This window comes from Pristis pectinata, chromosome 8 (assembly GCF_009764475.1).
Source record: "Pristis pectinata isolate sPriPec2 chromosome 8, sPriPec2.1.pri, whole genome shotgun sequence".
In the NCBI taxonomy this organism is placed as follows: domain Eukaryota; kingdom Metazoa; phylum Chordata; class Chondrichthyes; order Rhinopristiformes; family Pristidae; genus Pristis; species Pristis pectinata.
Genome location: NC_067412.1, coordinates 16,304,127 through 16,327,316, shown reverse-complemented (window position 1 = coordinate 16,327,316; position 23,190 = coordinate 16,304,127). Strand labels below are relative to the sequence as shown.

The following is a 23,190-nucleotide window of genomic DNA, read 5'->3' as shown; positions in this document are numbered from 1 at the left end:
TGAAAATCTGACGAGGAGTCTTCGACCTGAAACGTTACATCTGTTTCTCTTCCCATAGATACAGACTAACTTGCTCAGAATTTCCAGCATTTGTTTTTTTAAAATATTAATTAGGAGTACAGACACGTCGATTTTTAAGCACGTTACCAAAATTATGTTAGAATATGGAAATGGTTATTAACAAATGTGATTAACAACAAATTATGATTTAGGGATTTGAGCGAACTTTACATTTAACCAAAAAAACAGCAAAGGTACTTGCATCTTGCTTTAAACTTACGAATAAAGCTAAATTACATATTATATAAGGCGCGAAAAACAAAACGTTATGTGTACCACGTACGCTAACATTTCAGACTGGCTATTTAAGCAACTCCCATTTGAATTAGAACATGCAAAGATTTATTTCACTTATTAAAACATAAAACTCTATAAGCAAAAGAAATGTTTGCAACGTAAACACTTGCAAAAGGAATCGCGCACAAGTGGTTTGGGATTATACCTCGTGATCTTCCATTTTTGGTGGCTGTAAGTGAGGATGCAATTTCTTCGTTTAAAATTTCTCTTGGCCCCTGAGAAAAGTCGTCAACATAACCATACGTGGCGGTCTCCGAAGGAACGTCTCTGTTCCGTCACAGAAAGCTGTAACTCTGCGTCTTATTGACAACAATGCTTCCACGCACTGTGACCTCTCTTAATCTAGCACGCAACTTTCCCCAAATAACTCTTTAAATAAAGTCTCCAGACGCCCTAATGTCATTATCAGATGATGGAACTGGATTGTTCTGTATATTTTCTTTAACCAAGCCAACTGTCTAATTCTACAATACTTTTGCGTGCTTCATAAAGTTATGGTCTTCCCCCTTCACCTGTATCGACATCCCAATTGTATAACATCCGGGCACGCTGTTGCTGTGCGCTACCGCGTTCTTGTTGCTAGGTTCCCAGGGATGTTACATGAAACTGATAGAAACCAATGGAGGGGATCTTCCAGTCCTTGGTCTGAGGAGCTTAGTTCAGTGAAAGGAATGCGTGTCCAAAAAACAATGCTGTGCACATGTTCACTCAGCTAACAGAGTGGAAAACGCAGTCAATACATAATAATAAACCACAGTTCTCTGGCGCATTATTAACATAATCCTACGTGCTTACATTATGCATTAAAAATTACAGCATTAATATGTATTAGGACTTTTTAAAAACAAAATAGATTTGGAAAATACACAACTGGAAAATAAAATCAATCCTTTTATGACCATAATTGAATACAACCAAATAATTTTGATTATCCCAAGAAAACAATTGAAGGTGAATTTAAGCACTGGAGACATCGCAGTGAGAACCTACAAGGCTGAACCCTGGTTCCACATCACTAATTGTAAGGAAAAGCTGGAGATATGTGGGTATCTCCAGAGTTGGAGAAATACAAGAATGTCCATGGTACAGGGAAACTTAATCCTGGGCTTCAGGAGTAGGAAGCCAAAGACAGACTTTATAAAACATCAGTCAGACCTCAGCTGGACTACTGCGTGTATTTCCGGTCACCACATCATAGGAAGGATGTGATCGCACTGGAAAGGGCGCAGAGATCGCCAGGATGTTGCTTGGATGTAGAAGTTCAATTCTGAGGAGAGACTGGAGAGTTTTCCCCTGATGTGGAGGAGATTTAAAGGGGATATGATTGAGGTATATACATTTACGAGGGCCATGGATAGGGTAGACTGCAGGAAACTTTTCCCCTAGTCAGAGGTAAATAAAACTAAAGGACATACCTTTGGGGTAAGGGGTAAGAGATTTAGAGGGGATCTTTTTCACCAGTGAGTGGTGAGTACCTGGAATACACTGCCTGAGAGAGTAGTGGAAGCAGAATTGCTGACAGCACTTTAAGAAGTGTGAACGCTTGAATTGCCTCGGCACAGAGGGCTGCAGGCCAAGTGCTGGAAGATGGAATTAATAGGGATGAGCATCTACTGGCCATTGTGGGCCTGTTTCCATGCTGTATGACTCTATGACAGTTGTTCATAAAGAACACAGAACAATACAGCACAGGAACAGGTGCTTCAGCCCACAATGTTGTGCCGAACTAATTACATTAATAATAAAATGCCCAACTAAACTAATCCCTTCTGCCTACACAATGTCCATATCCTACCATTTCCCTCACATTGATGTGCCTATCGAAGAGCTGCTTGAACCCCCCCATCATATTTGCCTCCACCAGCACCCCAGGCAGCGCATTCCAGGCACCCACCACTCTCTGTGTAATAAAATCTTGCCCCGCACATCTCCTTTGAACTTATCCCCAATCACCTGAAATGTATGGCCTCTGGTATTAGGCATTTCAACCCTGGTAAAAGATACTGGCTGTCTACTTGATCTATGCTTCTCATAATCTTATAAACCTCCATCAGGTCTCCCCTCAGCCTCCGCTGCTCCAACAAAAACAACCCAAGTTTGTCCAACCTCTCCTCATAGCACACGCCCTCTAATCCAGGCAGCATCCTGGTAACCTCTTCTGCACCCTCTCCAAAGCCTCAACATCCTTTCTATAATGGGGCGACCTGAACTGAATGCAATACTCCAGATGCAGCCCAACTAAAGTTTTAAAAAGCTGCAGCATAACTTCCTGACTCTTGAACTCATTGCCTCAACTAATGAAGCTGGCATATGCCTTCTTTACCCCCTATCAACCAGTGTAGCCACTTTCAGGGAACTATGAACTTGGACCCCAAGATCCCTCTGCTCATCAACACTGTTAAGGGTCTTGCTATTAACAGGGTACTGTCTCTTTACATTTGATCTCCCAAGGTGCAACACTTCACATGTGGCCGGGTTGAACTCCACCTACCATTTCTCTGCCCATATCTGCAACTGATCTATATCCCGCTGTATCCTTTGCCAGTCTTCTACACTATCCACAACACCACCAATCTTCGTATCAACTGCAAAGTTACTAACCCACCCATGTACATTTTCATCCCAGTCATCTATATACATCACAAACAGCAGAGGTCCCAGTACAGATCCCTGAGGAACGCTACTAGCCACAGACCTCCAGCTAGAATAATTCCCATCAACCACTACCCTCTGTCTTCCACAGGCAAGCCAGTTCTGAATCCAAACAGCCAATTCACCTTGGATGCCATGCATCTTAATTTTCTGGGTGAGCCTCCCATGAGGTACCTTGTCAAACGCCTTACTAAAATCCATGTACACAACATCCACAGCTCTATCTTCATCAATCACACCCGTCACCTCGTCAAAAAACTCAGTCAAGTTTGTAAGGCATGACTTACCCTGCACAAAGCCATGCTGCCTGTCCCTAATTAGGCTATGGTTTTCCAAATGCTCATAAATCCTATCCCTAAGTATCCTCTCCAGTAACTTCCCTACCACTGAATGAGGCTCACCGGTCTATAGTTACCAGGATTATTCCTGTTTCCCTTCTTGAATAATGGAACAACATTAGCTACTCGCCAGTCCTCCAGGACCTTGCCTGCGGCTAGGAAGGACATGAAGATATTGGTCAAGGCCTCAGTAATCTCACCTCTTGCCTCTCTCAACTACCTGAGGTATATCCCATCAAGCCCCAGGGACTTATCCACCTTAATGCTCTTTAAGAGACCTGACACTACCTCCTCCTTTATCTCGAAATGCCCCAGCATATTAGCATGCTCCACACTGATCTCCCTATCCTCCATGTCCTTCTCCTTGGTAAATACTGATGCAAAGTGCTCATTAAGGACCTCACCCACCTTCTCCGCTTCCAAGCACATGTTCCCTCCTTTATCCTTGAGTGGTTCCCTCCTTTATCCTCTCCCTAGTAATTCTCTTGTTCTTGATGTATGTATAAAATGCCTTGGGATTCTCCTTAATCCTACTTGCCAAGGACTTTTCATGGCCCCTACTGGCTTTCCTAATTCCCTTCTTGAGTTCCTTTCTGGCTTCTTTATAATCCTCAAGTGCTCTGTTTGATCCTAGCTTCCTAAGCTTTACATACTTGTCCTTCTTCTTCTTGACTAAATTCACCACCTCTCTTGACATTCAAGGTTCTCTTATCCTGCCATCCTTGTCCTTCCTTCTTACTGGAACATACCTGTCCTGTACACTGTGCAGTTGGTCTTTAAGTACCCTCCACATGTCAGATGTGGACTTGCCCAAAAACAGCTGTTCTCAATTAATTCTCCCTTGTTCCTGCCTGATGCTCCCGTAATTTGCCCTGCTCCAATTTAATACTCTCCCACAAGGTCCACACTTATCCTTACCTATAGCTATCTTGAAACTTAAGGAGTTGTGGTCACTCTTCCCCAACTGTTCTCCCACTGAAAGGTCGGTCACCTGGCAGGCTCGTTACCCAACACTAGGTCCAGTACGGCCCCTCCTCTTGTTGGACTATCAACATATTGATCTAAGAAACCCTCCTGGATGCACCTAACAAATTCTGCGCCATCAAAACCTCTTACTCTAAGGAGTCCCCAGTTTATATAAGGGAATTTGAAGTCCCCCACGATAACAACCCTATTAGTTTTACACCTTTCCCTAATTTTCCTGCATATCCCTTCCTCAATGTCCCAGTGGCTATGGGGGGGGGGGGGGGGGGTGTTCTGAAGTATAATCCCATCAGAGTGATTGCACCTTTCTTATTTTTGAGTTCTACCGATATAGACTCAGTGGAAAAGCCCTCCATTATGACCCCTCTGATTGCAGCTGTGATATTGTCCCTGATTAGCAGTGCAATTCCCCCCCTCCCCTTCTTTTACCTCCCTATCTTTTCTAAAACATCAAAACCCAGGAACATTAAGCACCCATTCCTGTCCCTCTCTCAACCAAGTCTCTGTTATGGCCACAACATCATAGTTGTAAGGCTGCTTCAGTAGGTTGAAACCTTGTGGTTAGCTTTGCCTGGTGCTGCTCCCAGTATGGACATCTACACTATTCATTGAACCAGGGATGATCCCCTGGCTTAATGGATATGGTTGAGTGAGGGATATTCTGGGCCATGAGGTTACAAATTATGGTGATGGACACTTCTGCTGCTGCTAGTCAAGAACCTCACAGGTCAAGAGTTTTCTAAGGTTCAGTACCTGAAATTTATCACAGTACTTCTAATGGACTCGGACCAATGTTCCGTATAATCAATAAATGGTCTGATGAAGGATCTGATAAAAAGTTAGTGAATTATTAACTGTTTCTGTATCCACAGATGCTGCCTAACCAGCCAAGTATTTCCCGCGTTTTCTATTTTTACTTCTGTACAACAAAGAATTCCTTTCTAACTTTTAAATTCAAACTCCCTTGAGATGACAAAACTTCCATTGGGCTTTTGATTAATTGTGTTTCCTGCGAACTAAGACCCTAAATCCTGAAGGAGGAGTATTCATGTCATTGTCAGATCCGAAATGAATGATCTTACATATTTCCACGTAAAACTCCATGCATCATAATTGTTTTCACACACTTTGACTCTTTGTAACTTCCCACAGAATTTAACTGGAATCATCCAGGCAATTTACTAAGCCTCCTAACTTAATATTATGTGCAAACTATTCTTTCATCCATGTCATTTATTTATGGTGAAGAACAAAATCTGCACAATAGCACCATGTGCCAAAAAATGATTGCAAACTATAATTCCAAGAAGAATGTTTTTATCATGCTGTGGGCATCATTTTGGAGCAATTTAGCTGGCATTACCAAAGTCTATGAACACAGGCATACTGAGCTCGGAATAACCTTAAAAATGCTAAACTTAGCATGCCAGTTGTTGAATGTCAGAGAAAGTGTAGAAGGTTTTGGTACAACATGAGAAAAGTAATCTAATCAATACTTGTAAACTGTAAATTTAAAAAAAGTGTTTTGGATCTTGTTTTCATAATGCAATGTGAACCTGAAATGATGGAAGACTGATGTACTCTGAGCTGAAATCTGATATGCTGCTGATTGGGCTAACTATACTATTCACTTCATCTCTCTGTGAAGCCAAAATGAATCTGCTTTATTACATAGATTTTCATTTGGGAGTTTGGTTATGATTTGTTCAGGATCCATGTCTTAACTTTACATAATAATGTTAAAAAGACCTACAGTAATTGTTCATATCCCCTAAATTATGAAGAGTAGAAAAGTAAATAATAATTCAACACCTCTCCCACAAATACTGTCTGAGCTACAGAGTATTTCCAGTATTTTCTGATTTTATTTCAGGAAAAATGCTGTTTTTACACAATATTTTCCAAGCCATGATTAATTTGGATCCTCCTCTTGAACAGTTTAGCTGTTTCCATCATCTACGGGACCACATGGCTTCATAAAATATCCAATCAATGGACTTTGCCAATCAAGGCTAGTAAGTATAAATTAACAGTGTCCACGGATATATCAATCTAATTCATGTACAGGCATCTTCTACTCCTCAAAATTAGAATGAAGCAAGTCATCCTCAACCTGGAAGGACTGTTGAAAAAGAAGAACAGGAAGAACAAGATCAACAACAACAACAACAACAACATTATAATGATAAAGATGGAATGATTCCAATAATCCATGTTTTTTTGCTCTCCAGGCCAGAAAAAAGGGACAGTATCCAGAACTGCAAGAGGAGCAGAAGAGAGAATCTTTTAAATTATATATTTCTTCCAATTCACTCCCAAAAAAACATGTTTTTTAAAAGTTGTGTATATTAATTAAAACGAAAGGTAGTGGAGATGCACCAAGATAGCAATCACTGATGCACTTCATAGTTATTCATTAATGTGAAGTACTGCATGATTGGCTTTATTATGGCATGATTAGCAGCTCGACAAATTCTATGGATTCTTAAGTTATCTTCCAAGAGGATTTACTGAAGGGAAGTGGTTGAAGCAAATAGTGTAGATACATTTGATGGGAACGGGACAAGCATATTCGGGAGAGGCTTAAGTGCAATATTAACACTGGCATGGACTTGTTGGGCCGAACGGCCAGTTTCTGTGCCACAAATTCCATGTGAAGAGCTTCCTTAAAACTACAAAATGAGAGAAAACTGTGGCAGACTACAATGACTATTCTGGCAATAGTTGTCCTAATACCAACAAGTAAAAAGACCACCCACATCGCCTTGGTTAAGAGCGACACGGCTAAAAAGAAACTTAAATAAAACGAGGGAAAAGACACATCAAGGCACCATCCACCATGCCCTCAGTTCCTACCCCAAGTCATGTGCTCTCTGATGTCTCTCAGACGTTCAACAGTAAATACGCGTCTCAGAGATTCCGGAACGACGAACACTGTTTCCGGGGCTTGATTCACTCTGCGATTTTGCGGGGCATAGTGTGAGGAAAGTAAATCAATGGGGGGAAATCTGAGGTGCAACTGACGGCGCTGCCCCGACGGTGGAAGGAAATAAGAACCGAGGCCGAGGGGGTAGGAGGCTCACCGAGGCCGGGAGGACGGCGGCCTGGTAAGGCAGCAGCTAATCTGCAGGTAGGTCCCAGCTCCTGCTCTGCAGACAGAAGCCGGCTCACATCGACCCCGAGCCCCCACCTCTAGCAGAGGACCCCATGAACTGGAAGTTGTGCAAGCCCTTGTGGCGATCGATGTCCCCCGCCCGGGTGTGAAGGGAAGTCTGCTTCGTTGCTAGGCAGGGCCCAGGGCATTGCTCTCTTGTTGCTATGCTAGGATGAGGGAAGGGGCTTTGTCTGTCACTTACATTGCAATGGAAATTGTAATAATTACCACAATATACTTTACAGGAGGTGATTGTGATTCATATTATACACATTTCTGAAAATGAAATACTTAAACCAGCAGAGCGTATAGTAGTTGTATTACTAACTACTATAATTTGCTGTACTCTTTGAGCAAACTGCATTGGAATTTTAGCTTACTGAGGGTGCTGCTGCTTATGTCCTGCATCAGAAGGGTTAAGGGAAGGATGGTGTACTTAATGCTGATACTTAATTATTCCCTATGCCTCTTTAAACTTTTCTCCCTTCACAGAAACTTATTTAACTTAGAAAGTTATATTTTGCCATTGACTTCAACCACCTTCCCCGGCATTAAAAGGCAGAAAATAGTAGAAAAACTCGATAGGGCAGACAGCATCTGTTCAGAGAAAATAATAGTTAATGTTTCAAAAATTGAAGACTTTGAGAAGATATATGTCAAGAAAGGGGAATGGAAGAAAGGGAAAATTTTTGTTAGGGTGGAAGAGTGAAAGGATTAATTAATGAAAGAGATGATGGTGCATTTCAAAGATGATTATATTTAGAATGTACAAACTCCAAATGTTTCAAAAGCCTAACAACTCAAAACACACTGACTAAAATGAGTCAAAGCTATTAAATTGCAGCTTTTAGCTGCTACCTCCTCCTAAATGAATCGCAAGAGCTCTCGAGCTACCAGACGTCAGTAGTCAATTCATAACGCTTCCTTTTGGAAAACAGAAGTATCACATGAAAACAGTCAAGGAAAACTCCTTGCTTTCCATCATAACACTCAAAACTAATAATGTGCCTCATGATTTTTTTTCATTAATCACGGTGAAAATGTAAATGCTATTTCAAGTGTTAGATCAGGTCTTTTTAGTGAAGACAATTTGTTTTATCACTGTACTTAAAACAGTGATTTACCTAGACTTGTACTGTTTTCAGTGCTCACAATGTTGTCTCTTCCCAATGTGAATATAAACCACATTGGGGAAATACATCACCTGAGAACACATTTTGAAATTAGGAGTCTAAAAAAACTGAAGTTACTGACAATCTGGAATAAAAGCAGAAAATTCTTTAAATATGCAGCAAGTCAGAAAATCTCTGCAGAGAGATATGGGGTTAATGTTTCAAATTAATAACCTGAAATGGTAATTCCATTTTGTCTTCCACAGATGTTGCCTGTCCTGCTGAGTATTGCATAGGACAGTACGGCACAGGAACAGGTCCTTCAGCCCACAATGTCTGTGCTGACCATGATGCCAATTTAAACTGCACATCTGTCTGCATCTGATCTATATCCTTCCATTCCTTGTCTGTTCATGTGTCTATCTAAATGTTTCTTAAACATTGCTATCATATCTGCTTCCACCACTTCTCCTGGCAGTACATGCACCTACCACTCTGTACATACCAAAAACTTGCCACATAAATCTCCATCAAACTTTCCTTCTGTCACCTTAAAGGTATTCCTCTAGTATTTGACATTTCTACTGTGGGCGGGCGGGCGGGTGGGGGGGGAGACTCTGACAGTCTACCCTGTCTATGCCTCTCATAATTTCATATACTTCTTTCTGGTCACCCTCAGCCTCCAACACGCCAGAGAAAACAATCCAAGTTCATCCAACTCTCAACATTAACAACATTTTCTCTCTTTATTTGAAATTAGTAGACTTGTCATGCTAAGACACCTTGAACACTATACTATTTTGTACAAGGAAAGCATTTCTTGGTGATAATTATTAGTGATGCTGTTGCCATCGATTTCGGATAAAGTTTATGTTTACATATTATCCATGTTCCAAAGTGGCTGCATAATCAAATAGAAGGATTCTAATGTCAAATAGTTGTCTAACAATTATGGGTAGTACAATAGAATAGCAAGGTTGGAGTGTGTGTAGAACATAATTATAGTTCAGTGAAGATCCTTAACCAAATAGCAAAACTTGGTTGCTTATTATAAAGTAATCTGAACTGAGTGATTGTGTTACAGTTTTGCATCACCAAGCAATTATTGGCTTCCACATAAATAAAACAAAATATCACATGAATTGTGGTATAAACTTAAACTATGATTGGGCCCAACCCTTAAAACATACAGGTAATAAATCCACCATATTGTTCCTGGTTGGAATTGCAGGTAGCAAATAATACCAAATAATAAAATTTGAAATAGATTAGCGTGATAGAACTGAATGCATTCTCTTGGGGGATGGTGTCATGATGTTGCCTGTGGTGATTCAGACAGCATATTGACTAGCTTGGATCCAGGTTTGAGTACTCCAAAGGTTACTTATATATATGTCTTTTCTTTTTATTCCATTATTGAAATTAAATAGAGGGTGGGAAAATTGAACTAATCTTGTAATTGGACACCTTGGATTTTGCATTTTTGCTGCAAGTACAGGGATTGGAGGAGAAGGGAGCAAAGTCAAATGGCTGTAATGGGAGATTGCTGGAATGTATTGAGTGAGTTTTCTGAAACAGTGGCTTAACTCTAGGCATCTCAAAATTGTTAGGTTGTGCAAGGTCTTGACCCAAGACATTGACAATTCCTTTTCTCCCATAGATGCTGCTCAACCCACTGAATTCCTCCAGCAGATTGTCTGGTTGTTGTCAGGTCAGAGGTTAAGATCCCAAAATTTGAACAGAAAGGAGTTAGCTTGCTTCTGGTTTTTACATGTATGGTATAAGGGATGGATGACCTATCCACTCTCAAGAAGTGGTTAATCATTTATAAATGATGAGGCTGCAGTCTTAATTTTAAAAGTGATTTTACAGGTGACTGAGTTTCTGAGGCCTGGAGGAGACCCGGAGGCTGAAAGGAGTTTGGAGACCTGAATGTAATTGCTTTTACAATATTGTGGGATAGGAGATGCAGGAATGCTGCATCCAGTTCTTAAAGATCCCTGGTAGACCCCCATCCATCACTAAACTCAATAAGACCCGGTATAATTCTAGTGAATTACATTGTTCCTCCACCGAGGCAATGTATTGTTTCCAAGGTGAAGTACACAAAATTAAACATTGTCCTTTTTGGGGGTGACTAGAGATCAAAGTACATTTCCTGTCATTTGTATTTCTACCCCCTTTTGACTAAAAGAACATTCTATTCATAGATGTTGATTCGTTTTGCACCAGTGATCAAGCCCCTTCCATTACAATTCCTGGATATTTACCATTAAAAACATATTGCAATTAGTCTTTCTTTGTTTCAAAGTTTATAACACTTCATTTACCACAGCCTTGCTCACTGGCTTAATCGACTGTATCCCTTTGTAACTTCCTGCTCTTGTCTGAACAACCCTACTGTTGCTTTGTACAGATACCCAGTCCACAAGACTTCCACTTTTCTTTGTGCTTGTGTAAATATTAATTGTTGTTATTCATTTACTTAAATGGAACTTTTCCATTTTAGAGATGTGTACAGATTCTCTGAGTTTATCCATCAATAACACTTCAGCCCAGTTTACTGAATTTATTTCTCAGCCTTCGAAACTGTCAAATTTTTAAACCTACATTCATCAAATTCAGGCAATTTGTGGTCACTATTTACAAAATGTTCCTTTACCTTCAGGTTATTCTAATTCATGTTTGATACATATCTCTAATTCCACTATAACCTATTCCCTTATTGGTTCTGAAACATGATAATGTCACAAAATCTTCCATATATGTTCTAGAGAACTATTGCCTTCAGGGGCCACACAATGACCAAAATCAGTCATTATAGCCATACATTTTTATACTAAATGCTTGCCTGGTTTCCATATTTATGCCCTGTTCTCTGCACATCTGCCCCAGTCAGGAAGTTGGCAGACAACCTCTACTACTAATGTGCATCCTTTTCAATTCCTCAGACCAGTTTAACAGCTCATCCAAAAGATAGTATCTTCAATCAGGTTTCTGGATGTTCTTGTTCCCAAATGCATGCAAAAGAAACTAAACTTTCTGAGATGAATTGGTGTTCCAGGTTTTTTATATAGTTTATTATTCAGTGCTGAATATAGGTAGCATCAAACAAGGAATCTACTTTTATTTAAAAAGTCAAGCTGACATAGGCCACTGTAGGAATAAGAAGGCTTAAAAAAGGAACATTTGGGATTTAAGGTCAGCTGGAACTGGTCCAAATTTTCATTTTTATTAGCCTAGTTAAACACTAGCTTTTAAAAAGTTAAAGCTGCTTTTGAGCATCATAACTAAATGAAATGTAATAGCTTCGATTGTACACTTTCAGTGAAGAACACAGTTCAGAGGATTGGCAGTACAGAAACGTAGCTCTGCAATTTTTCAATGCTTATGAAGTGAAATTACATGTTTGCCTCATCATTTGAGATGCAAAATGACTATATTGTACTTGTCAGAAGGTAACATTGAATAGAGGACGTAGCCCATTTAATATAACTTTCCTGTATCATTTACCCTCACTTGCATTGTCAGACAGGATCTTTGTTTAGGTATGTCTGAAGTCTGGCACTCTTTGATAATGAAACATGCTTTCGATAATGTACTGGAGAATCAAGCTTGTTCGTGCAGTCAAGTCACAAACATCTGACCCTGAAAAAGGATTGGTTCCACACAGTACACTCAGTTTTGTGATCTAAAATCAAAATATTGTTTCCTTGCTCTGGATGGGATTTAATCCCATGTCCCGAATGTGGGAGGCATGTGGCTTATTTTTTAAATGTACTGGAGGTTGATAGCATTTTGACTATATGGAAAAACAGATTGCTAAATAGAATGCTGCAAAATCTCAAATAAAATCTGCAAATGCTGGAAATAAGCAGCAAGTCAGGCGGCATCTGCAGAGAGAGAAACAGAGGTAATATTTCATCAGAAATGGGGAAAGCCAGAAATAAAACAAGATTTAAGTTTCAGAGAACAAAATATAAGTTCTTTGATAGGGTGGAGGACCAGGAGAGATTAAATGACCAAAATGGAGGTGGTGCTGACTGAAAGAGGGTGTTAAATAACAAAAGGTATGTCTGAGGGAGATGTAAATAGGAATTCAATCTGAAATTATCAGAAGAGAGAGAAAAAAGCAAAACAAATGTTGGAAATGTTAGATACTTGCTTACATTTCAATTCAGTGTTGAAGGCTACAATCCACAAAGGTGGAAATTGATAAATCGCAGTAGGAATAGACCATTTGTAATCATGGCTTATATTTTAATTAAGTGCCACTTTCCTGCATTAACCCTATATCCCTTGTAACTAAAAAATTCATCTCTTTCCTGAATATACTCAGGGATTGAGACTGAACATCCTCCTTCAAAAGTTGTTTTGAACAAGCCAGAGCTTGTGAGGTGCACATGTCTGTAAATGAGGGAAAAAATACTCCTAATTTTAAAGCTTCACAATTTTGAAATTAGGCATGAGAATGATGTAATATCTAGAAATTTCCAGTAAGTCACAGTGTTGCTTTGTTTTAACTATTTATGAGTTTGCTCTGGTATGAATTTTTCAGAAACTAAAGTTGTGAATTTCAAGCCAACTTTAAATTCACTTGGTTTTATTGGATTTTCAGCAATTGTGATTAATCAATTGTATGGGTTTTTTTTAAATCCTCTCTACAGAGTATATTAGTGTCATTAAGAATCCCCCAGCTGCAAATAAGTGAAATGCAAGGAGAAATGTCAAACATTGATGGGTTACCGTTATCAAGGGAAATGCAGGACTTACAGAATCGATTTAATACAATGATGCAAAGAATCAACAGCAACTCAAAGGTTTGTTTTCCTTCATGTTAATTATAATCACTCTGGACTGTTAAGTACTGCATGGCACACGAATCCCCTTAATATATTAATATTTTGTAGCACATTTTATGGCACGAAATAGGCAAGTAATTGTTAGCAAAACAGGGTTTTAACACAATGATTCTGTTTGGATTCAACATAACATTTTCTGTAAGGCATTCCTATTTGAAATGTCACCAGAGCTATTAGGTCTGTTGAAAATGAATTATACTCTTTTAAAAGATTATTTATGATTCTAGAATTTTAATTCATACTTTTAAAAATACACTGCCTATACTGTAATATGAAGGAGCATAGAGCATCTTCCAAAGTTTTTTTTTATATGTTAAGTAACTGTATATAGTCTGGCTGGAAAATTCTCTTGAACGAGCCAGAGCTTGCCATTTTTTGGGCACTGTTGCAGGTGCTAAGTCATTGAGAGGGATCTAGCACAAATAAATTAGTAATCTTTGATTGACAAGATCAAACCACATTGAATTCATTTTGTAAAGGCCTATTTTGGCACTTATGTCCTTATACAGAAACATGACATAAAAATGAATTCAACTTGCTTTTGTTAGTGAAAGTCAACTATACGCTGTGAAGCTCTAGCTTTAAAGCATGTCCAATCTTGCTCTAGCTGAATTTAAACCAGTAAGACCTCATTATAATAATTCAGTACTATGTAAAGCTACTATTTTGTTCGCTAATAGCTGCAATTTCATTTGTTTGCTCTAAAATAAAATCATTCGGATCAAATCTGAATTGCTGCCTTCCCAGTGTTCCTTTTGATTATTACTGGCAGTTTTTCCTATGAATAGTCACAATCAGAAGGAAACATGTACCAATGGAATTTCTTTCAGCCATATCTTGAGTAAAAGGATAGTTGATTGTATATTTGTATATACTAAAATTTGTTGAGGCTGCTCAATGTTTGCTAATCAGTGAAATGTTAGCACTCATTTGTAGCACAAAATTGAAAAGTACATTTGTCACAGCAACAGTGTTCCATTAAACTGCTTGGTCGGTGAACTAAGACAAATAGTTTAGATACTGATAAGCAATGGCTGACTGAATATGTGAACTTTTAAAGATTGATGAGAAAGAATTAATATTTTGTATATAATTTAAATAATTTCTGTATCATGCAACTAGTTCCACTCCTCTGACCTCCCACAATAGCACTGCAAACATTTTCCTTTCGATTACTTATCCGATTCCCTATGAAACACCACAATTGAATCGGCCTCGACCATTTGTCTCCCTCTGCAGTGCACTGCACATAATAACCACGTGGTGTCCAGGAAAAAAAGGTGTTCTTTGCACCATTTTTGGCAATTACCTTCATTCTTGAAAGATAGTTCTTTTTACAAATTGAAACAGACTATTTAATGACAAAAACTTGAACTTAAATAGCACAATTAAAATAGAAAGAATTTCCAAACCAAATCAAGAAGCATAATTGAACAACAATTAGAATTGAGCCAAATAAAGGAACCATTAGGAGAGAGAGCTAAGATCTTGGTCAGAGGTAGGTTTTAAGGAAGATTTCGGAGGGGCGAAACTAAAATAAAAAGGTTTTAAAAGGAATTCCAGAGCTCAGATTCAATATGCCCATGGATGGCAAATGTAGAGCAAAGGGATTTCAGCATATTAATGAACTGAAGTTCAAGTGTATTCTTCTCAAAGGAAAGTGCCCCAGTTTGTTTATCTTTTTCTGATGTGTATAATCCATCAAATTTACCGACATTCTAGTAATCTTTTCTGCACCTTCTCCATCATATACCTTTAATAATGATGTTCACAGTGCTCCCAAATTTGATACTACCAAAGTAGTAAGCCAGTACCACATATCAGTAAGAAAGTGGCTGATGCAATCTGTACAAATGGGTTAAATCAGCAATGTTATCAATGGTCATGGCTAGAATTAACTCCTCCCTGAGCAAGGACCTGGACATGCTGCAGTTTGCCTACCGCCACAACAGGTCTACAGTGGATGCAATCTCACTGCAGTCACGGTAGTGTAGCGGTTAGCGTAACGCTTTACAGGGCCAGCGACCTGGGTTCAATTCCGGCCACTGCCTGTAAGGAGTTTGTATATTCTCCCCGTGTCTGCGTGGGTTTCCTCTGGGTGCTCCAGTTTCATCCCACATTCCAAAAGACGTACAGGTTAGGAAGTTGTGGGCATGCTATGTTGGCGCCAGAAGCATGGTGACACTTGTGGGTTGCCCCCAGAACACTACACAAAAAATGCATTTCACTGTGTGTTTCGATGTACATGTGACTAATAAAGATATCTTATCACTGGCTCTTCATTGGCTTTGGAGCACCTAGAAAACAGCAAAACATACGCCATGCTGCTGTTTATCGATTACAGCTCGGTGTACCTCCCTCTGCAACTGGATCTTTGACTTCCTTATCAGGAGACCTCAGTCAGTGTGGATCAGTAGTAACATCTCCTCCTCACTGACAATTAATACAGATGTGTGCTTAGCCCACTGCTCTACTCTCTCTACACTCATGACTGTGTGGCTTGGCACAGCTCCAACACCATCTATAGATTCGCTGATGACACCACTGTGGTCGGCAGAATCTCAAATGGCGACAAGGAGGTGTACAGGAGTGAGATAGATCAGCTGGTTGAGTGGTATCACAACAACAACCTCGCACTCAATGTCAGCAAGACCAAGGAGTTGATTGTAGACTTCAGGAAGGGAAAGTCGGGAGAACACATACCAGTCCTCATTGAGGGCTTGGGTGGAAAGGGTGAGCAGCTTCAAGTTCCTGGGTGTCATACTCAGAGGATCTATCTTGGGCCCAACACATTGATGCAATCATGAAGAAGGCACACCAGTGGCTCTATTTCGTTAGGAGTTTGAGGAGATTTGTTATGTCACCAAAGACTCTTGCAAATTTCTACAAATGTACAATGGAGAGCATTCTGACTGTTTGCATCACCACCTGGTATGGAGGCTCCAATGTGCAGGATCAAAAGAGGCTGCAGAGGGTTGTAGACTCAGCCAGTTCCATCACAGGCACAACCCTCCTCACCATTTGATTCTGATAACTGTACCAGTAAATAATAGAAGTTACTTGCACCCTTGGATTTGTACTAGTTTAATTATCTTCTCAGATTTTTCAGTTCAGTATCTCCAGAAATAAATTTTATAGACATGTTGTCACCAAATTTAAAGACATGTTTAGCTGCAACACAGCTAACAATTCACTGTATAAAGCAGCATTGGAGTTGTATGCTGTAATTGTTTTGCTCTGATACCAAGGATCAAGTTCAGTTTTTGCTTGGTATTTTGCACTACTCATTGGATAAATTAGCTTGTAAGCATACTGGATTTCAGTTTAATTTAGCATGGTGTGGTGTCATTTCATATTTATGGTCCTCGGCCAATGGGTCTGCTTCTTGATGATGCTTTTTGGGCAGTCATTGATTGGAGGCCTGTTCACAGGTTTAAATGATTTGCTGTTGAACTGCTTTTGCATATTGCTTCATGGTCTATTCAAAAAATTGTAATGTACCGACAGGGGAGCGAAGTGTCAATGTGTCCTTAGAGCCACAGTTGATGCATGATCTATTCAGAAATTGCATAGTACAAAAAAGGGAGTAAGATGTCAATGTGTTTTTTCAGCCACATTTGATGAATACTCAGGAAAAAGATAAGCTGAATAGGGGAAAAAGAGAAAAACTTAAAATTAATTTGGGAAAGGCTTTATCTAGTGGTGTAAATAGATTAGACTCCTGGAAGGAGAAATGAATGGGACAAATGACTGCTTTTACTTCAATCTCAGTTACTCTGTTTTATGATTTTTTTTACTGTAATTGCATTTTAATAAGAGATTAACTCTTTATAACTTTTTCTGAACATGTCCAAATTGGAATCTATTCATTTCATTTCAATTACGTAATTCTGCTGTGTTTGATTTGTAGGTTGCAGCCTTCATGAACTCCTCTTTAGGACGGTACTTGGATGACCACCCCTTCCTTGCCTTATTACTGCTTGTTTTTACCATAATGTCAGCTGTGCCTGTTGGCTTGTTCCTGATTTTCGCAGTGATTACATCCCTTCTGGCCTGTGTTGGTTTCATTATTATGGAAGGTACTGAAAAACCAAGAGTTTTTTTTATGTAACTATGTCTGCAAAAGCACTTTATAATGATCACACATTTAGGTTAATGGCATTGAACCAGGTAGTCCTGGACTCTCTCCATTGCCGGATTACTGCCTTTGGTTCCCATCTGGCCATATTTTTCCTCAATGTGTAGGGGAACTGAACAAGTTGACCCTCCACACCAATCAGGTGTCTGTTGAGGCAGAGCCATTCCCGAGCAGCATTGTATCCTGAGATTCCACCCTCCACCCCCCCTCCCCATACACACAGATCATCCCTATGGCCTTTGATAGCTTACAGGCTGCTGAAGGCTTTTCAACTCTTCTTAAATGTCTCTAATGGAGATACTTAGAAATTATTCCAGTTAAAGTAATTTATATTTCATTAAATACTAAAAATTATGAATGCATAATTATTATAAAAAATCAATTATAAACTAAGAACATTGTTTTTTCCCCAGGCCTGGCAGCCTCAAAATGGGATTGCCTTCACTGATGTAAATTTGAGGGACAGGTGCAAAGTGCACCTGGATCTTCCTTTCACCACGTTATTGCTTCACTGGTAGACTGGATGGTGAGTCCGATCTCAGCAGATGCAGTCAGGCATCCTACCTCCAGTTCATCATCAACTTCCTCAGACTTCCTGAGGCACAAGCAGTTGATAGTCAGCAGGTCCATAAAAGCACGGACTGTCAAGCTGGCATAATTCATCCCATTTCGAACATAATTAGATTTTAAGAACAATCTGATTTTTTTTTATTATTTCTTAAGAATTTAGTGATTGTTCTGAAACTCAATTAATTAAACAAAGGAATTTACATGAATCTGTGTGTATGTGTTGAGGCAAGAGTGGATGTGTTCTCATCAAGGTAAACACACATCATCTACAACTACTTAGAAGGAAGAAAGATACTTGGTAGGAGAGATCCTCATTCTACTTGTTGTATTTTTCCTGCAGTTTGGTATCCATTGTTCTGAACTGTATGTTAAGGTTCAAATGTTTAATTTGATTTTTGTATAAAATTGTTAAATATTTAAATTGAAATGGCAGAAACTCCAAGATAATACTTCCATATAAAGTTATTTTCAAGGCTTAAGTGTACAGCCATAAATTATGAAATGGCATCTATACGTTATTGAACAGTATCTTTTAAAAATGAAGGTAGCATTTTGGGCGGCGCATTAATATTCTGACCAGACAAGCATCTAGAGTAGCTTCCTGTACATTGTAAATTATTTCCATTTTGTTAATTTTGCTGAATTTGAAAATTCCAGATAATGTAAATAATCTAGTGTTTTGTTTAAAAGGCTTTATAAAGAATTTTTGATCATCTCACTGGCATGGTATTTTAGCAAAATAATATCTAGAAGTGAGAAAAATACAAAATCTTAACTATTTGGTTTCTAGCACTGACTGCTATAGTAATGATCAAAAATTTAGTTTCTTGCATTTTTTTATTCACTTATCTACCAGGTCTGATGCTGTCAGTAGGTGGAGTCATCCTCCTTTGTTTTCTATGTGGAATGGTTCTCATTTCATTGGCCATCTCTTCTCTTCTGACTATTTGCTATTTTACTTTCTCCACAACGATGAATTATTATCACAGTTCAAGGTAAGAATATTCTATTGATATTTTAAATTTCATTACATTTTCATAAAGAAATTTAATACATTAGCTATTAAAAGTTTGAACCAACTTGAACTAAGTACAATAAAAATACTAAAGCATATTTGAGGGTAATTTTATAAATAATTTTTCTTATGTGCTCTAGATTGCAAGCAACCATAATCATCTAATATATACCCAGGTGTAACATGGTTGTGAAAACCCTTTAGTCTCTTTGGAGATGCTATTCATTTATATTTCCAGATCACATTTCAGCCAAGAGATGGAATTTCTCCCATCAATATTTCATTGTTATCGTCAGTACAAATAGTATTGGTATAGTGGATGTGACAATTATAGCAGGCTTTATTTATTCTTGAAACTTAAGGAATAGAATCAAATTTTCCTTTTGATTTCCTTTTCTCATTTCCTATATTTCCTTATGATATAGGTGGTGGTAATTCAACTCATCAAGTCTATGCCAATTCCCAGAGCAATCTCATTGATCCCATTTCTACCACTTATTTTCCTGTAACCTATTCTCTTTCACAAACCCATCAACTGCACCCCCCTTCCTCCCAATTCTCATGCTATCCATCCACAGTGGGGGTCTGTTTACAGTGGCCAGTTAACCTAACAGTACATATTTAGGATGCTGGAAGAAACAGTTATGAGGGGAAACCCATGTGGTCACAGAGAGAACATGCAAGCTCGATACAACGTCAGGATCGAACTTGGGTTGCTGGACTTGTGTGGCAGTAACACCAATTGCTGTGCTATCTTTTTTAGCCAACAGAAATATTAGGAATAAGAAATATAAGGATCCAACAGCTTGCAAGGGGAGTACAAAAATATCAGGCAAGTTTTAAGTTAGGCTTCCTGTTTCACTACCACTCATTTTACACTTATCCCAAGACCAACTTTCTCTAGGTGAGGGAATAAGAATCTGATCCACTGGATGGAACAGTTTGGATCAATTTGAGTTTCAATACTGAACTTAGGTGCTTACCAACAACTAAAGTACTTTGGAAAGGACAGATGAATATTATATTGCATATGAAAAGATTAATGTTGTAAAGTGCAAATTTACCATATTACCTGCATTCTAAAATATAAATCCCTTTTTGTTCATTTTTCGAGAACTGGGTGTCACTGGGGAGACAAAATTTTATTAGCCATTCATAATTGCCCCTGTGAATATGATAGGCCATGTTCTTGACCTGCTGCAGTTTTTCTGGTGAAATGCTATTAGGTAGTGAGTTCCAGGATTCAATCCCAGCAACCATGAAGAAACAGCAATATATTTCCAAGTCAGGATGGCTGCAATTTGGAGGGGAACCTGAAGGTGTTAGTATTCTCATGCACCTTTTGTCCTCCTTGATAGTAAAGGTTGTGGCTTTAGAAGTTGCTGTCAGAGTAACCTGTCAGCAACAAATGGCAGAGGAAATAAACGTTTAGGGAGACAGATGGGATAACAAAAGGACTGCGCAAGTGTTGCATTCATCCAGGCAAACAGAAAACATTCTGTCATGCTCCTCACTTGTGCCATACAGATTGTGGAGAAGCTATGTGCCTCAAGGAGTCACCCAGCCCAGGATATTCAATCTCTGACCTACTTTTATTACTACAGTATTTACTTGGCTGGCCCAGTTGACTTTCTGCTCAGTGGTGATTGAGGATGAGGAAATCAGTAATGATAAAGTCATTGAATGCCCAGAATAGGTGCCTGGACTCTTGTTGACAGTCATTGTCCAAGCTCTTTAGTGGCACAAATGTTACCTGCCACTTATCAGTCTACATCTGATTATCAAGATCTTGTTGCATGCACCCATAAAGCATTTCAAATTGCGAATAGAATTGAACAATTATCAACGAGCATCCCTGCTTCTGATCTTATGATGGAAGGAGGATCATTGATGAAGCAGTTGAAGATGGTTGGGCCTGGAACACTGACCTGAGGTACTCCTGCAGTGATGTCCAAGGGATGGAATGATTGACTTTCAATAACTACAGCCATTTTTTGAGCAAGGTGTAATTCTAGTCATTGGAGTTGTACCCTGCATTGAACACATTGACTTCAATTTGGCCAGAGCCCCTTGACACCACACCCAGCCAAATTCTGCCTTGGTGCCAAGGGCAGTCAGTCTCATCTGCATGTGTTTAGTCCAAGGCTGCAATAAGGTCCAGATTGAGTGGTCCAAGTGAAATTCAATTCATGGCACATTGGCCTTTGTCACTGTCACTGGACAGAAATGTTAATCATCTTCACTCAGAATGCTTTCTGACTAATAGAGCATTTCTAGCAATTTTTTGTTTGTTTTACTTTAGAACTTTAGCACTTGCATAATTTTTTCTTTAATTGTTGAGATAAAGTCAGTGTTAGAATTGTAGATAAGGATTTGATCAATATCTCATGCCAAAAGCACTCATCTCAGTTGTAGAGTTATTTGTAAAGCATTTGAATTGGATAATGCAGACACTTAAAGATATTATTTTCTTTTACTAAGCGTTGCAAGCAAGAAAGAAGAAACCATCAGCTCCTCTGCAAAATTGTATCCAGCTGATACGGAATCTAAATCCACCTTGAAGGAGGAATAGACACTAATATACAGCTAGAGTTTCTGCATTAACTTCTATTTATGGAAAACTTCTATTTTTCTTTCTATGAAGAGGACTCTGTGTTTTGGAATAACGTTACATTTTTGTTGCATCTCAAGCTGTTAGGTTGTTTTCTATCATAATGAGAATTTTTGTCCAGTTTAAACTTAAAGGAAATCTGTATCAACACGTGGCCATTTCGATGTTTTCTAACTACTACTTGATAGTAATATTTTTGATCTGTTAATTAATTTAACATTGAAATCAATAATAAATAATCCTAAAAATTGATTTAATACATTTTGAAACACAAGGACAGTGGTATATAAAGAACTGAAACTGGGGACATAGGTAGTTTCTGTCTGTTAAGAAGTTTGAAAAGGCTACAAACAATGAAAAATCCAACATTAGGGAAGGATGAAATTCATTGTGGCCATTGCATAAAAATCCTCATTTTGTACTTGCCTAAACTGTCATTAAATTATTGGGATTAAAGAGAAACATGGTCTGTTTCCCAATATTTCTTGGAGAGAGCAACATATATACAATATAACCTTTTGTTTTTAACTGGCATTAGTATTTTGACTGTATTAATAATGCAATAGTCACCAAACCTGTATTATGTGCCCTTATTATATTTTACGTGTTGGAATTAAAGTTGCAGAGTGAATAGAAACGATTTACCTCTACAGTTAAGATTTATTTTAAACTATTATAGCTTCATGATTTTCATGTTACCCTTAACAAAAAACAATGTTTTATACAACAAATGTAAGATTTTTTAAAAGTATATCATTTTTTTTCTTGTGGTTGCATTGAACTCAGGAGTAAAAGACTCTTATTCTGGTCATTGTTCAAACGAGCTTTCAACTTCTTGTGTTGAAAACAGTTTTCCAAAAACAAAAAGTGGTAGATTTTAACCATATCTTTACTTTTTAGGGATTAATGATGAGGTGCCAGGTATCTGCCCAATCCTGCTGTTACCCCTGTAGTTGTCCAGGAATTAGAGCTCAAGGGAAAAGTATCAAAAGGGGTTGAATGCAGACCAGCAGTAGTTTTGCATGTGGCTGGAATTTAAATGAGAAGTTGTGTTAAATAGTTGTCCAACCTGCTGTAGTTGTTAGTAATGTTAAATTATCACCAACCGTCAGATCAGTTCCTTGGACTTAGATGAGGCAATTATTGTGCAGATAAAAGCGATTACATCTCCTAATTGCACAAGCATGAAGCCCAAATAGTTTGTGACTGGCCTAATTTGAGTTAGATTGTGAATGCCAATTACGTGCCAATAGGTGCCAGAATGGTTCTAACCCAGTTTGTAATGTGCTGCCTTTTTAATTAATTCATGTCGCATGAACATACTAAAATGGGAAAAGAAGTTTACAAAGAATTTCTCTCAACTTTTGATAATGAGTCTTTCACATGCCATTTTAAAT

General features: G+C 38.6%; 2 protein-coding genes across 2 annotated transcripts in view; one reads left to right on the top strand and one right to left on the bottom strand.

Annotated features, from left to right (window-relative positions):
- Positions 1-614, bottom strand: part of dnah3 (dynein axonemal heavy chain 3) — a 127,486-nt gene extending 126,872 nt beyond the window's left edge. Inside the window, 1 exon segment of the mRNA XM_052021268.1 lies at positions 503-614. Within this exon segment, the coding sequence (XP_051877228.1) occupies positions 503-517 (15 nt within the window). The 5' untranslated portion in view covers positions 518-614.
- Positions 615-7,222: 6,608 nt separating this feature from the next.
- Positions 7,223-22,447, top strand: LOC127573567 (lipid droplet assembly factor 1-A-like). Its single transcript, XM_052021918.1, has 5 exons — positions 7,223-7,461; positions 13,265-13,417; positions 17,370-17,538; positions 19,024-19,162; positions 21,664-22,447. Exons 2-5 carry the CDS (start codon positions 13,310-13,312, stop codon positions 21,752-21,754), a joined length of 507 nt encoding a protein of 168 aa, XP_051877878.1. The 5' UTR covers positions 7,223-7,461; positions 13,265-13,309; the 3' UTR covers positions 21,755-22,447.
- Positions 22,448-23,190: the final 743 nt, after the last annotated feature.

Coding starts and splice junctions, on each gene's coding strand:
- LOC127573567 (XM_052021918.1), top strand. CDS start 13,310: ATGCAAGGAGAAATGTCAAACATTGATGGGTTACCGTTATCAAGGGAA. Junction 13,418..17,369: donor GAATCAACAGCAACTCAAAG/GTTTGTTTTCCT, acceptor TTTGATTTGTAG/GTTGCAGCCTTCATGAACTC. Junction 19,163..21,663: donor AATTATTATCACAGTTCAAG/GTAAGAATATTC, acceptor TCTTTTACTAAG/CGTTGCAAGCAAGAAAGAAG.